Consider the following 15,108-nt stretch of genomic DNA (forward strand, 5'->3'; position numbering starts at 1 on the left):
AACAAGCGAACTGCCAACATCTCAACGCAAATCTTGACTCCAGCTGGAAAGATGGCTCGGTGAGCACATGATTAAGCCTGGTTGTTGTGACCAACATAGACAAGCAGGTTTCTGATAATCTCAACAGAAGCTTGTGGAGAAGTACTGAATGACTGAAAACACTGCAAAAGGAGGAATGATTCTAGACTTGGGTGGGGGGGGGGGGAAACCTGAATATAATAAATAAAGCAATTCTTCCACAGATCCTATTTAACCTGACAAAAGAAGATAGATGACCGTTGTGCCCTGGGCTCCCTCCAACAGTTTTTTTTCATAGCAAATCTTGAGTAAAATGTTGATAGCATGCAGTGAACAGCATGTTTGGAGCATTATCACTGTTTGACTGGCCTGTTTCTGTGTTATTACACAACTATTTAAATAAAACTGAGTTCAGCCTCATGTGACCAGCTTCCAGCTTCCATGAAGTCAAATGCCAACAACAGATCTTACTTGTAGGCCAACCTTCCTGCTTGCTGATTTTCGAAAATTAGCAGTGATCTTTTTCCTCAATCAAAGCTCCCCAAATCTTGTGATCTGCTATGCCAGAAAATAACATTTTAGAAATGAGTAATTTGATCTGTTGAATGTGCCCATCAAATCCAAAAATCACCCTTTTCTAATAACTAAAAGGTAAAAGTAAAATACCAATCAATAAACAATCTTGATACAGAATACAAGTGTAAAAAAGGCACAAATGAGGACAAAACACCACACTTCCTGACTCTCTTGAGACACATTCATATGCTTCAGCTTTCCATCTTGTTCCATCCAGACTTTGCATTTTCTTTTAAAAATGTTCAGCATTGCCCCTGTAAATTCAAAACCTGAGGAAGTTACATGATTTTAAATGCTAAAATACATTGTTTACGAAAAAGATTTGGCACTTCAGCTTCAAAACTACACCAAGTGAGTATACATGGTTTAGCAGCTGCAGTTTGTGACCATACACAAATGCAAAACAAAGTGACATCACAGGGAGGTGATGGGTTGATTGGATCATGATATTGAGAATACATTCTTGGAAGAAGGGGTTGATTGAGAAACAAGAAAAAGTACAAGACCAGTAAATAAGCAAGAAAAGAATGGTAAAGGGAAATTAAGTTTCACACTAATGAAGATTAAGCATGGTGACACAGGTCACTCAATTGGAATGCTTTGTCTGGACTGTGTGGGAAGTCATGGACCCTACCAGGTTTTAAATGATTACATGCACAGTGTTTCCAGCTTCAGAAACCTAGATTTCATTTTAGAATTATTTTATTCTTCTAGTAGTTCTGAACAGCAAGATGCTATAGTAGCTAGATATTGGATGCTTGTTTTGTGGAATAAAAACTCCAAGTCACTGATAGGTGCAACTGACCAATCAGAAAGCTGATACTGAGTTGAGCTCTCCTGAAACCACAACACATGGTATCATTTTGTCTGGACTCTCTTTTTTTAAAAAAAGACCTGTTATTTGCATCATGTTTCATTTTATAATAAAGGTTTAAAAACAGCAAAGCTATGTCCATTTTTCTCATTTTCAATTCATAGTGTAAAGTGAAAAGATGTAGACTTTGCAACACTTCAGAAAGTGACATGCACAGTACGTGTTTCAACTCAACAGAATAGGTAACAGCCTTTTTCGATTCATTTCACTACAAAGCCCTGTCTAGACTTGCCTGGTCTAAAATCAAAGCCTGGGCGTTAACAGTCAATCATGAACTGGTTTCTGCTTGATGACAGCACCTTGTACAAGGGTGAGTTTACCAATCAAATTAACAAAATTTGCTTTTCAAACTGGCTTTCCATCTTCTCTCTGTTCTTGACCATTGTTCTGATAAGCACAAGGCAAACCGCTTCAAAGAAACCAATAAATTTCAAAACCCCAAAAGTTTGACTCCCAAATTTAAATTCTGCTCCAGTCATTTGAATAACGCTTAACAAATTCTTCGGTTCCACCAATAAGAAATCGCATTCATCATGAAGATGGCAGAAATATTACCTTTATGCTATCGTGCATGAGAAATCAGCTGTTATTTGTACCAGACCAATCTTCAACAAAACAGGTAACTGAATACCAATACCAGAAGCATCATCAAGCAGGAAGAATGTTGAATTTTCAGTCTTCTGGATAATATAATTTTCCCGTGCTCTCAAGAACACTGCTTGGAAGTATAACCTGCAGAATTACAGCCTTTACATCAAGCAGTCTACACTCCCAGAACATATTGCTGAAAAAGAGCAAAAAATATTTTTCTGCTTACTTTCACAGCCACATGAAAATTCATTCTATTTTGTCTAATTCCATTTCAAAACTGTGAGCTGTTACGCATATTTTATCCTCCTGTCTCAATTGCAATTTATAAGTTTGCCGATGACACCACCACAGTCGGTCGAATCTCAGATGGCGACGAAACAGACTACAGATGGGAGGTGGAAGACCTGAAAAAAATGATGCAGTGAGAACAACCTAGCGCTCAATGTCGGCAAAACCAAGGAACTCATTATTGACTTTTGGCAGGACATCACTCATGCTCTCTACACATTTAACCGCACAGAGGTGGAACGAGTGGAGATTGTCAAGCTCCTGGGAGTGGTCATCAACAACAAGCTTTCTTGGACTCCTCATGTGGATGCAGTGGTTAGAAAGGCCCAACAATGTCGCTTCTCCTCAGGCAGCTGAGAAAGTTTGGCATGATAGTGAATACCCTAGGCACCTTTTTATAGGTGTGTCATCGAGAGCATTCTGTCTGGATATATCACTACCTGATATGGTAACTATCATTCAAGATCTGAGACTGTTACAGAGAGTGGTGAACTCGACCTGGACAATCACCAAGGCCAACCTCCAGTCTATAGAATCCATCTACCAGGCCCGCTGTCGAGGAAAGGCTGCCAGCATTCTCAAAGATCCATCTCACCCTGGCAATGTTTTTCTACAGCCTCTACCATCAGGGATAAGGTACAGAAGCCTGAACACCAGCACCAACCGATTTTGCAATGGTTTCTACCCTATGTTGTTAGAATACTGAATGGACTCTCAAACTCTTAATATTTGCCTGGACCTGTTTTTGTTTTTGCCACTGTTTACCTATTATTTACTTAATTATGTGATCTGCCTGTATTGCCTGCAAGACAAAGCTTTTCACTGTGCCTCTTCAGTAGAAATCCACTATGGTAGGAAGCTCTTGCTGTTATTCCTCTGAATAAACTTTAAATAATAAACATTGAGGATAAATTGTGCTTGCCACAAAAACATGACAATAAGAAGGACTTTTGCTTCTAGTTCTGTACCAACACTGTTCCATGGCTTACTTTCGTTGTCTACTCTGTGAAAGCTACTTTCATTTTGCATCTGCCAGACTCTTATGGAGTCATCCACTTGCATTGTTCGAAAGTTCTTTCTCCAGTTTACAATTATTTTCTAAAGCAAGTCACCTGCAGATTCTCTCAATATGTGTACTGCACTTAACTATTTTCCACGGCATCTAATTTGGTGAGAAGTTTGTCAGCTATTGTTAGAACATAGCAGTGAATCCTCAAGTTAATTAAACCAAACACCCAGAAGAGCTCACCTCTCCTCGTAATCTGTTGAAATATGACTGACTGAACTCCCAAATTCCACTATTTAAAGAAAATAGTATCCATTTATTCTTTAATTCTAAAAGTGAACATTAAACAGCAACTCTAAGCCCACCTTTCTCTTAACTGCTTATTACCTGCCTCCAAATCTGTAACAATATGCTGTTCCAATAAAGCACTTATTAAATCACATCAACTTAATTTCAAAACCACACAGCCACTGTCATCTCCAGTGTCTGTCTTCCGGATGAAGACCTCCCTGGGTTGTCTTTTTTTTTAACTGTGATTATGTTTCATATGAAAAAGATACCTTGGATGGAGAGTGTTTCCTAATTTCTTGGATCTGTGTTGTTGGCAGTTGCTCTGCCTGATTTTCAAATTGTCTGCCTTTTTTATATCCCCAACATCGATCGTCTCATTGGTTTGATCTTGGCAAAACAATAAATTTAAACTCGATTGGGTTTTAGTATCCTGGAGGATAATGTAAACTGATTAGTTCAATTTCAATTGTTGTCACAACAGTAACCAACTCAGGTATCCATTTCAGCCAAGTGTTAGGTATTTTCAATTTTCCAGTACACTCTGGGACTGCCATATCATCATTTACACAGGTGCTTGTAAGCTCTCAGTGCAGAACAGCATTCATTCTCTCTTAAAGACACAGTCCATGCCTTCAATTTCATGCATTTTTAAATATTAGTTTTTCAAATGTTATGTGTAGCTTTTTCTCCATGTGCCACATTGTTGTCATTTTTATTCATTAAATCCTTCTGGAATATTTGCCAGCTCAGTACGCATGTTATACAATTGGCCTATGAACTTGATAGTTCTGTGCTGAATGTCATTGTCTTAATTTTGCCACCAACTAGTCCTGTTCCTCGGGACCATCATCAATAAATGTCAGCTGGTAAGAGTCTGAGGTTTTTTTAAAAATTCCAAGTGATTGTAAGTGAATCTTATTACGCTGCTATTTTTGATTGGTACTGTAATTACTCAATCAAAATCTATTAGCTCATATCAAATCAGGCTCAAATGGTCAGTATTCCATGAATTTTCTGAGTCCATGTCTTGTATAAAAGCCTATCATTCTGCATACAAGGCACTCAAATGTGCAGGAGGGAAAGAAAAAGTAATTGCAGTGTTGCAGGAGGACGATCGCACTGGATGCAAAACAAGTTTGGATTCCAGCCATAGGCTAACTAGAAAGGATATCTCTCCAACGGGAAAAGGTTCCTGGCATGCACTACCTATGCCAGGTGTTTGCTAATTCGGTCTGGTTATTCAGGTTATAATCAACACACCATTTAAAAATCTATCTCCACATGGTTACTTTCATAAAAAGTGCTACCAAAAAGGATGTTCATGAGTACGAGATTCAGGTTCTCACTACCACTGATTTTTGTCATAAGCAAAATTTATCTCCATTATCTGTCAATTCCCATAGAACTCGTTCCCATAGAACACTCCTTGTCCATTTCTCCGCAATTTTGTTGATGAAATTCTCTTCTGTTCACATGATGTATCCGTGTTGAAATACTAAATCTGTTTACCAAGTCAATAAAATATTCAAATTTTATTTGAATAAAATAAAAGTGGGGGGCAGAACCAGATGGTGAGTAGCTTGGAGAGGAACTTGCAGGTTATGCGCTCCCATTTGTCTGTTTCAAGCTGGGAGTCGTCATTGATTATGAAGATGCTGTCTTAGGATCTTCAGTCAATTTCTGCACTGCAGCTTGTGGATAATATACACTGCTGCTACTAAGCATCAGTAGTAGAGGGAATGGAAGCTTGTAAATGTGAAATGAATTAAATGGGCTCCTTTGTCCTGGATGGTGTTCAAGCTTCTTGAGTGTTCTTGGAGCTTCTCCCATCCAGACAAGTGTGGAGTTTTCCATTACACTCCTGACTTGTCAATGATGGGCAGAGTTTGGGGAACCAGGAGGTGATTTAGTCAATGCAGTATTCCTGGCCTCTGACCTGCTCTTATAGCTACTGCATTTACATGACACCACCAATTTTTCAAGGGTAACTAGGACAGGCAATAAATGCTACACCCACATATCACAAATGAATAAAACAAAAGTTCCATGGAACAAAGGGACCTTGGGCATTATTGTCCATAGATCTCAAGGCAGAAGGCCACATCAATAGGTTAGTGAAAAAGATAAATTGGGCACTTACCTTTATCAACTGAGGCACAGATTACAAACGCAGGGAAGTCATGATGGAGTTGTATCAAAGTTTAGATCACAGCTAGAGTACAGTGTGCGGTTCTGGTTGCCATATTACAGGTAGGATGTAATCGCACTAGAGTGAGAATGTGAATAGGGGTATGGGCAGGCAGGGAAAGAGTTATGTTCTGAGTTTTGTGAAACAAGAGGTTCATGACCCCGATCAGATAATAATGGGATGCTGGTGGCAAGGGTAATGGGTTAACAAGGTGGAAAAGCATTCATTATGTCGAGCCATTTCACAATATTGGAAACATTTAATATGTACGGTCAATTTAACAAGGTGAAAAGTATTCATTATGTGAAGCCAGTTAAGGTTAAGAACATTCATTGTGTAACAACAGATGGCTTAATCTCTATTATTGACACTTGCTGATTGTAATGGTCACCTAATCAATATCCACAAGCTGCCTTATCTGGATGCTCTTCCCAGTAAGTGACTATATAATTCCTTAAGAAACTGCTGTTCCAGAGAAGACAGTGCACTCACATCCATGTGCACATGGGTGAACGTTCTCTCTCCCTGCAGGGCCTGGAATAAAGATGGAGGTAAAACTACACTGTTTCTAAGCATTTTGCTTCAATGAAGGTGGGGGGGGGGTGGGCGGAAGATGTGATGACTGGAGAACATGCAGAGTAGATTAACCACCATACTGCCTGGGGTGGAAAATTTAAGTTGTGAGGAAAGGTTGGATAGGTTGGGTTTTATTTTTGGAGCAGAAAAGAGTAAGGGATGATCTGATACATAATAGGACATCATGAGGAGCACGGACAGAGTGGATAAGGAGCAGCAGCTTCCTTTATTTGAAGGTTTCGTCACAAAGAGGCATGGGGTCAAGGGAATGGGCAAGAATTTTTTTTAAGGGGGTGTGGGAGGGAGGACAAACCTTTTCACCCACAAGATGGTGACTGTCTGCGATGTGCTGCCTGGGAGGGCGGTAGAGTTGCATCATGTAGTTTAAATGGGATTAGATTGATGGTCAACTGTTTCCCACATCAGTGCAGACTCGATGGGCCAAAGGGCCTCTTCTGCACTCTACGATTCTATAATCGAACACGAGGAAACGTTCCAACATGGCAAATTGCAGATTAGCTGATTTTTCCAAAAGTAGTTGCCCCCGTGTGCTTCGTGAAGTTTCATTTATGTCAAGAAGAAGTTGACTCAACAGTATAAGTGTCTGTCTAAAAATGGACTATACTTACTTGAGTATCTTGCATGCATTTACAACTGTCTTTGGTAGCTTCTGTATTATCAATACAAACCTAAAGCAGTACTTTTAAAAGGCTAATCTTGTGTAGATCCTCACCCTAGTTCACCAAGTAACATTTTAACCAATCTGTCTCACATATTGTTGGAAACACAGCCCTATCCAACAAAGCACAATTGAAGGAATATCTGCCAAAATGTTCACTTTAGTACTCAACTCCTCTTCACTAAGGAATATTACAGTACTACAGAAAGTTCATGGGATGCAAAACATTATGGGCTGCTGCCACAGCTTCCAAATTTCTTCAGCACTTTGTAATTTTTTTAAGGATTATCAACCTGAAATATTAACGTTTTTCCTCCCCAGATGCTGCTGTAATAGCCAGATCCAAAGGTATTTTCCTTGTTTTACTATTAATTTTATCCTCCTGTTATAATGACACCTACATCCAATACCTGAACTATTTCCATTGAGCCTTTTTATACTTTGTGACAGGACAGTTCATTTCACTAGCTAAAAGTAAACACTTCTGGCATTTATTTTAAGGCAATAGATATCTGATCCAATAACATTGCCTTCTCAGAAAACTAAGCACCAATTAGCTCCAGTTTGCTGTTCATATCACTCTAGCACAATTCAGCTATCGAAATACTGACACAGCTCTAGTATCCCAAAATTGAATTTTGACATCTTTTAATAAAAATTTATTAAGGTCCATGACATATTTTTCCATGGAATCTCAAATTTTGATCATGCGTCATAGGCATTTAACAGGAAGTTTTTCTTTTATGTTCAATCCAGGAAACCAAAGAGCAAATGCAAACTTTGATCACTAATCATTTGGAAAGCAGCCATCTCAACACATACTTTACTTCTGATTTTGCTTTGAGTAGGAAGCAACAACTACAATGCCTTGACTTTTCTTTGGTATAATATTAACCAAATCTTCATTTATTCTACTGATCATGTGGTTCACATTCCAAGAACATGAGACTACAAACTAAAAACTTGCCTTTACCATTTTCCACAATTGTCACGCAAAATTTAATTTAATGACTGGATTTAAAAAGAAAACTAACGGCATCCTTCAGCATCCTTCCATTTTTATTTGGTCATAGGATGTGTGAAGGCCAGTACAAAACCAGCATTTAATCCCTTTCCAAAGGATGTCGTGGGTTACAGAGGGACATGGATAAGCTGCAGAGCTGAGCTGAGAGGTGACAAATGGAGATTAATGTGGAAGCGTGTGAGGTGATTCACTTTGGAAGGCCGAACAGGAATACAGAGTACTGGGCTAATGGTCTGATTCTTGGTTGTGTGGATGAGCAGAAAGATATCTGTGTCCATGTACGTAAATCCCTGAAAATTGCCACCCAGGTTGAGAAGGTTGTTAAGAAGGCATGGGCGTTGTTAGCTTTTACTTGTAGAGGGATTGACTTTCAGAGCCACGAGGTCATTCTGCAGCTGTACAAAACTCTGGTGCGACCGCACTTGGAGTATTGCATACAATTCTGGACACTGTGTTATAGAAAGGATGTGGAAGGTTCGAAAAGGGTGCAGTGGAGATTTACCAGGATGTTATGGAGGGCAGCTCTTATGAGGAAAGACTGAGGGATTTAAGGCTGTTTTTGTTAGAGAGAAGGTTGAGGGGTGACTTAATTGAGACATGTACAATAATCAGAGGGTTGGATATGGTGTACAGCGAGAGCCTTTTTCCTCGAATGGTGATGGCTAGCGCAAGGGGACAAAGCTTTAAATTGAGGGATGATAGATATAGGACAAATGTCAGAGGTAGGTTCTTTATTCAGAGTATTAAGGGTGTGGAACGGCCTGCCTGCAAGAGGAGTAGACTCTCCAACTTTAAGGGCATTTAAATGGTCATTGGATAAACATAGGATGAAAATGGAATAGGCTTCAGATTGGTTTCACAGGTCGACGCAACATCGAGGGTCCAAGGGCCTGTACTGCACGGTAATGTTCTATGTTCTATCCCTAACTATCCATGACAAGCCATCTTCTACTCCTCCTGAGAAGCTGGTACATTCAGAGTATTCAGAGTGGGGAGTTGCAGGATATCCAGTTGCAGTAACAAATGGTGATATTGTTCCAAGTGAGAAAGACCCACAAGACCAGAAGAAATAGTAACAGCCGTAGCTATCCAACTCCTTGAGCCTCCTCTGCCTTTCATAGGATCATTGCTGATCTGACATTTATCACATCAATTTTTCTTGCCTTACCCTGGTGACTCTCTCTTCCCCTACTGATTAAGAACTTAACTCAACCTTAAATACACACTGGATAAAAGCAAATTACTGCGAATACTGGAATCTGAAACCAAAAGAGAAAATGCTGGAAAATCTCAGCAGGTCTGGCAGCATCTGTAAGGAGAGAAAAGAGCTGACGTTTCAAGTCAAACTGACCCTTTGTCAAAGCTAAAAAAAGGGAGAAATAGAGAGGTATTTATACTAGGCTGAGAGAAGGTGAGTCATGGCTCCAGAAGTAAAGGTAGCAATAAAGAGGTGATAATGACAGTGCATAGAGAGATTATGGGGGGATTAGGAGCTATGAATGACCAAGGCTGAAGCCAGTGCTATGTGACAAAATATGTGGGGGATGGGGGGAATGGGTGAAACAGGCAAAATGGAAAACAGGGGAGAAGGGTAGCAAAGGGGGAAGAGACAAGGAAAAAGGTGATGAGAGAGTGGGGAGCGAGAGAAAGGGAGGCAATCAAGAAATAAGAGGTACAGAACAGTGAAAAAAATAGGTAAATAAAATAAATGAAATAAAATTATGGAGCAGAATGAAAACAGAGGGGTCGAGAAGTTGTTGACTTCAGTGTTGAGACCAGCAGGCTGTAACATGCCTAGTCGGAAGATGAGATGCTGTTCTTCCAGTTTGCGTTGAGCTTCACTGGAACATTGCAGCAGGCCAAGGACAGACATGTGGGCATGGGAGCAGGATTGTGTGTTGAAGTGGCAAGCCACAGGAAGGTCTGGGACCTGATTGCATACAGACCAAAGGTGCTCAGCAAAGCGATCACCCAGTCGGCATTTTGTTTCTCTGATATAGAGGAGACCACATCGGGAGCAGCGAATGCAATAGACCAAATTGAAAGAGGTACAAGTGAAACGCTGCTTAATCTGAAATGAGTGTTTGGGGCCTTGGATGGTGAGCGTGGAAGAGGTAAAGGGGCAGATGTTACACCTGCGATTGCATGGGAAAGTGCCGTGTGTGTTGGGAGAGTTGTTAGGTGTGATGGAGGAGTGGACGAGGTTGTCCCGGAGGGAATGATCTCTGCGGAGTGCAGGCAGGGGGAGGGAAGGGAAGATGTGTTTCGTGGTGGCATCGTGTTGGAATTGGCGAAACTGGCGGAGGATTATTCTTTGCATGTGAAGGTTGGTGGGGTGAAAGGTGAGAACAAGAGGGACCCTATCCTTATTCTGGGAGGGGAGGGAGGGGGTGAGGGTCGTGGCGAGGGAGATGGACCGCACGCTGTTGAGAGCCTTGTCAACAACTGAAGGTGGGAAGCCACGGTTGGAGAAGAAGGAGCACATATTAAGAGCACCACTTTAAGGACTCTGCACTCTCAGCTCTGTGTGGCAAGTTTCAGAGACACTCAATTCTCATAAGAAATTCTTCCTCAATTTTAAATTGGCACCCCTTTATTCTGAGGCTATCCCCTCTGGTCACAGACTTTCCCATGAAGTGAAACACGTTCTCAGCATTTACCCTGTCAACCCCCAAAGAATCCTATATGCTTCAATAATATTTCTCATTATTCTGACTGTCAAAGAGGAGAGTCCTAACCTGTTCAGCCTTTGCTCACTGAACAGTCCCTCTATACGGAGTTTCATCTGACTGAAGCTCCTCTGAATTGCCTCCAATGGAATGACATCTTTTCTTGAATAAAGGGAAACAAAACTGTTCACAGTACTCCAGATGTGGTCTCACTTGCATTTTGTACAGTTGAGGTAAGACTTGCTTACTCTTGTACTCCAAACCCTTTGAAAGAAGGGCCAATGTTCCATTTGCCTTCCTGATAACCTATGGCACCTTTATGCCAGCTTTGTATTTGATGAGCAAGTACCCCTAAGTTCTTCAGCTTTTTGTACATGTTCTTCATTTAGATGCTGTTCATTTGTTCTCCCCAAAATGACCTTCACCTATTGTTCCACAGTAAACAGTTGCATCCAAGCACTGATCCCTGTGGAACTCCAGTGGTTACATGTTACCAACCTGGAAACAAAAACCCCTTATTCCCACTCCTTGTTTCCTCTCTATTAGGCAATCATCTATCCCCAACAACGTACTACCACCAACAGTATGGAGTCTTATTTTTATGACTTAGCCTTTGAGATACTTGTTAAGTGCCTTCTGGTAGTCCAAACACAACAAATCTACTGGTTCCCCTTTATCCATTCTGGTTGAGACTTCCTCAAAAAACAAATAAATTGTATGAATTGTAACTTCAAAAGTGATCTCACAGACGCTGATATTCTCATGCAACTACACCTTTAATCTTACAGGCAGTAGAAGTTTGGGGGTTTGGAAAATGGATATTACAAGAGCATTCTAAAGGGTATTGCATCGCATTCTGGAACTGTATCTTGTAGATCGTAGACAAGGGAGACGACCTAGCTGAGGAATTTTGATCAGTTCTTGTAACCACTGTATTGGTATGAGAAGTCCAGTCAAGTTTCTGGTCAAGGGTAACCTTTAGGATGTTGATGCTGGTGGATTCAGCAATTATAGGTACAGTCAATGCCAGGGGGAGAAATGTTACTTAGCATTGATCAGCCCAAGCCTGAAATGTTTCCTTGTCTTACTGTATGCAGGCATGAACAACCTCACTCTCAGTTGTGAACAACATGTGCAGTCACCAGTTTCATCCATATTTCTTCCCTGATTATACAAGAACGACCATTGGAAGATGCTCATGTTGTCGGGCCTAGGACGTGACTGAGAAACCTCTGCACTGATGTCCTGGGGCTGCAAAGACTGGTCTCCAAGCACCATACCTATCTTCCTTTGTGTCCAGTATGACTCCAACCAGTTGAGGGTTTTTCTCCTGATTATCATTGACTTCAAACCTTACTAGGGCTCCTAAATAACAAATTCAACTGCTGCACACATGGAAAGATTAGTCCTTCTGTTTTCAAATTCAGTTTTTAAAAAAAATCTTTTGACGAAGACTATGAAGAATGCAGAAGTTGTATGGTCCTGGCAGAGCAGAGACTGAGCAATGTGTTGCTGAGTAAATAAATGCTGCTTCATCGCAACCATTCTCTGGTATGATGGTATGTTCCAAAAAATCAGATTGAGGAAAGATGCAAATACAACCTATTCTTCTTACACTGTGTAAACTATTATTTACAGAGATCACATTACAAAGATGTGATTCAAAACTAAATGGAGATTGTGTCGTTACCTTCAAACTGGACAATCGACAATGGATCTTAATGTCTCATTGCCAAAAAAAATCAACTGAATAAGCTTGGAAGCATTGAGAAGTAACCAGAACAAAAAAGGAATGGTGGCATACTGATTGGTGGGCACTATGGAAGTAATTAATTTTGAAGATTGGTTTTTCGGGAAGTAAGAAATAAAACATGTGTATAACACAGTTATGAGTCATATTATTGTGGTTGTATATGAAAGAATCAAATAAAACTAAGTCTGTTTTGTTAAAACAACTGAAATCCTGTTGCTTCAAACTAATTTGTTCTTGATTCTTTTAATCTACCTGTTCAAACACATTATGACACTTCTAGGACAGGTGGGACTTGAACACAAATTTCCACCCCAGAAGTCGAGAGACTACCACTGCACCAAAGACTGATGTTGATATAACCTAACTGGACTGCATTATTTGTGAATAACCTTTTCAGGTTTACTACATCGTAAATTTACTCAATGTTACTGGAAAATATGGAGAGATGTGCATGAAACTGAATAGCTCCAGTTCACCAAATATTCTAGATTCTTCATCCTAATCAAGGAGTCAATCATATGCTGTCCTCCACAAATGCTCTCCAATATTTTAGTACCCAGGCCTATAACATGGTACTTCAGGTCAATCTCCTCTTCCATGTGAGATTCAAAATCAGACAGCAACCAGAGGATTTTATCTCCAATTCTGTCCTCCAAACATTTCACATGATTATAACATTTTTAAGAGCTGAGTACATATGGATACCTCAAGAATCAGAATGATTTCTCTTCCTAAAGTCAGTTCCTCGCAACTGTTCATTGAACCATAGCTATGCATGTGCTATGATTTTTTTTTAAGCATGGACAGGGTAAGGAAACAGTCTTCAAGTTGATCTGAGTTGGATTAAAGTTTCAGCTCTTGATGTTAATCTGAACCATAGGGTAATCATATGGCTAACTGGGATACGTAGAGTCATAGAGATGTACAGCATGGAAGCAGACCCTTCGGTCCAACTTGTCCATTCTGAGCAGATATCCTGAACTAATCTAGTTACTTTTGCCAGCGCTTTATTTTTTTAAAAAGCAAATGTTATTCAGCAGTCCATTCTCAACAGCAATTCTCAGTTCCAAACCCAGTGAGAAAAATAAAAGAAAAAATGTGAAGATATCAACAATAGCTAATGGAAAAGTCGAAAGAAGGGATCGATGAGGCCAATGCTGTTGATATTGTGTACATGGATTTCCAAAGGCATTTATTACAGTGCCACCTCAAAAGACTTGTGAGCAAAGTCACAGGTCTGGAAGTAAAAGAGTCAGAGCAACATGGATATTAAATTGTCTCCTGTCACTCAGAGAGGTGGTCAATGGATGTTTTGAGCTGGAAGAAAAGTTTGTTTTGAGAATTCTCGAGTGATTGCTGTTGACACTCTTGCCCTTCCCATTATAGATTGATGACCAAGACCTTGAAGGACATGGCATGATTTCAAAATTGGCACATGGTATCACGAACTGCGGATAAGGTGGTGGTGAGCAGTTTGGTTGAACTCTTACAGTCTTTTGATTGTAGGTGCACCCAGAATGATGTTATCCAGGTACGTCCAGGCATGAGTAGTGCTAAATGTTACGCAATCTTGGACAAATATCTCCACTTCTAACATTATAATGGCGAGATGGTCATTGATGTGAGCTGAAGATAGTTAAATTGAGGACACTACCCTGAGCAACTCATTCAGAGATATGTTGGAGCTGATCTCCAACAGCCACAATCATCTTCCTCTGTGCGGATATGACTCCAAATCTTGGAGAGTTTGCCCCGATTCACATTGATTCCTGTTCTGTGAGGGTTCCTTGATGCCACTTGAACTAATGTTGCTGTAATGATGTCAAGGCTTGTTAAGCTTACCTCTGAAATTCAGTGTTTCTGTCTATCTAAAAACTAAGGCCGGAAGGAGATCAGGAGTTGAGTGGCTCTGGCAGAACCCAAATTGGGCATCAGTCAATAGGTTATTGCTGAGCAGGTGATGCTGATAGCACAATTGATACTTTGCATTACTTCACTTATCAGGAGTACATTGATGGAACAGTAATTTGTCAGGATGCATTTGTCCTGCTTTTTGTTAACAGGGCATACCTGGGCAGTTTTCCACATTGTCGGGTAAATGCCAGTATTGCAGCTGTATTCAAAGAACTTTGCTTGGGGAGTGGCAAATTCTGGAGCACAAGTCTTCAGCGTTATTGCTGCAATGTTGTCAGGACTCATAGCTTTTGCAGTATCCAGTGCCTCCAACCATTTCTTGATATTAAGTTGCCTGAGGACTGATGTCTATAATGCTGGGAGCCACTGGAAGAGGACATGGTGGATCAACCACTGGGCGCGGTGACTAAAGATTACTGCAAATACTTCAGCCTTATCTTTTGTGCTGATGTGTTGGCTGTTCCATTAATCAGATGGGGATATTTGTGGAGCTTCCTCCTCTGTTGCGTTCTCCACCATCATTTACTATTGGATGTAGCAGGACTGCAGAGCTTAAATCTAACCTATTTGTTTTGGGATCCCTGAGCTCTGCTTTTGCTGTTTTGGCTTACAAGTAGTAGCCCTGTTTGGTAGCTTCATTGGATTGACACCTCATTTATTG

The 15,108-nt window shown here is 40.4% G+C and overlaps 1 protein-coding gene across 3 annotated transcripts in view; it reads left to right on the plus strand.

The window, feature by feature from the left end:
- sos1 (son of sevenless homolog 1 (Drosophila)) overlaps positions 1–15,108 on the plus strand; it is a 301,150-nt gene that overhangs the window by 72,965 nt on the left and 213,077 nt on the right. The window contains exon 2 of one of the 3 annotated variants that reach the window (XM_087991552.1): positions 13,920–14,064. The exons of the other annotated variants lie outside the window; for them this stretch is intronic. Within the exon in view, the coding sequence (XP_087847678.1) occupies positions 13,969–14,064 (96 nt within the window). The 5' untranslated portion in view covers positions 13,920–13,968. The remainder of the gene's footprint in view (positions 1–13,919; positions 14,065–15,108) is intronic. 3 annotated transcript variants of the gene reach the window in all.

The sequence above is a fragment of the Chiloscyllium plagiosum genome, unplaced genomic scaffold (assembly GCF_037043375.1).
Source record: "Chiloscyllium plagiosum isolate Xiang-an unplaced genomic scaffold, Cpla_swu_hap1 HiC_scaffold_10, whole genome shotgun sequence".
NCBI classification, from domain to species: domain Eukaryota; kingdom Metazoa; phylum Chordata; class Chondrichthyes; order Orectolobiformes; family Hemiscylliidae; genus Chiloscyllium; species Chiloscyllium plagiosum.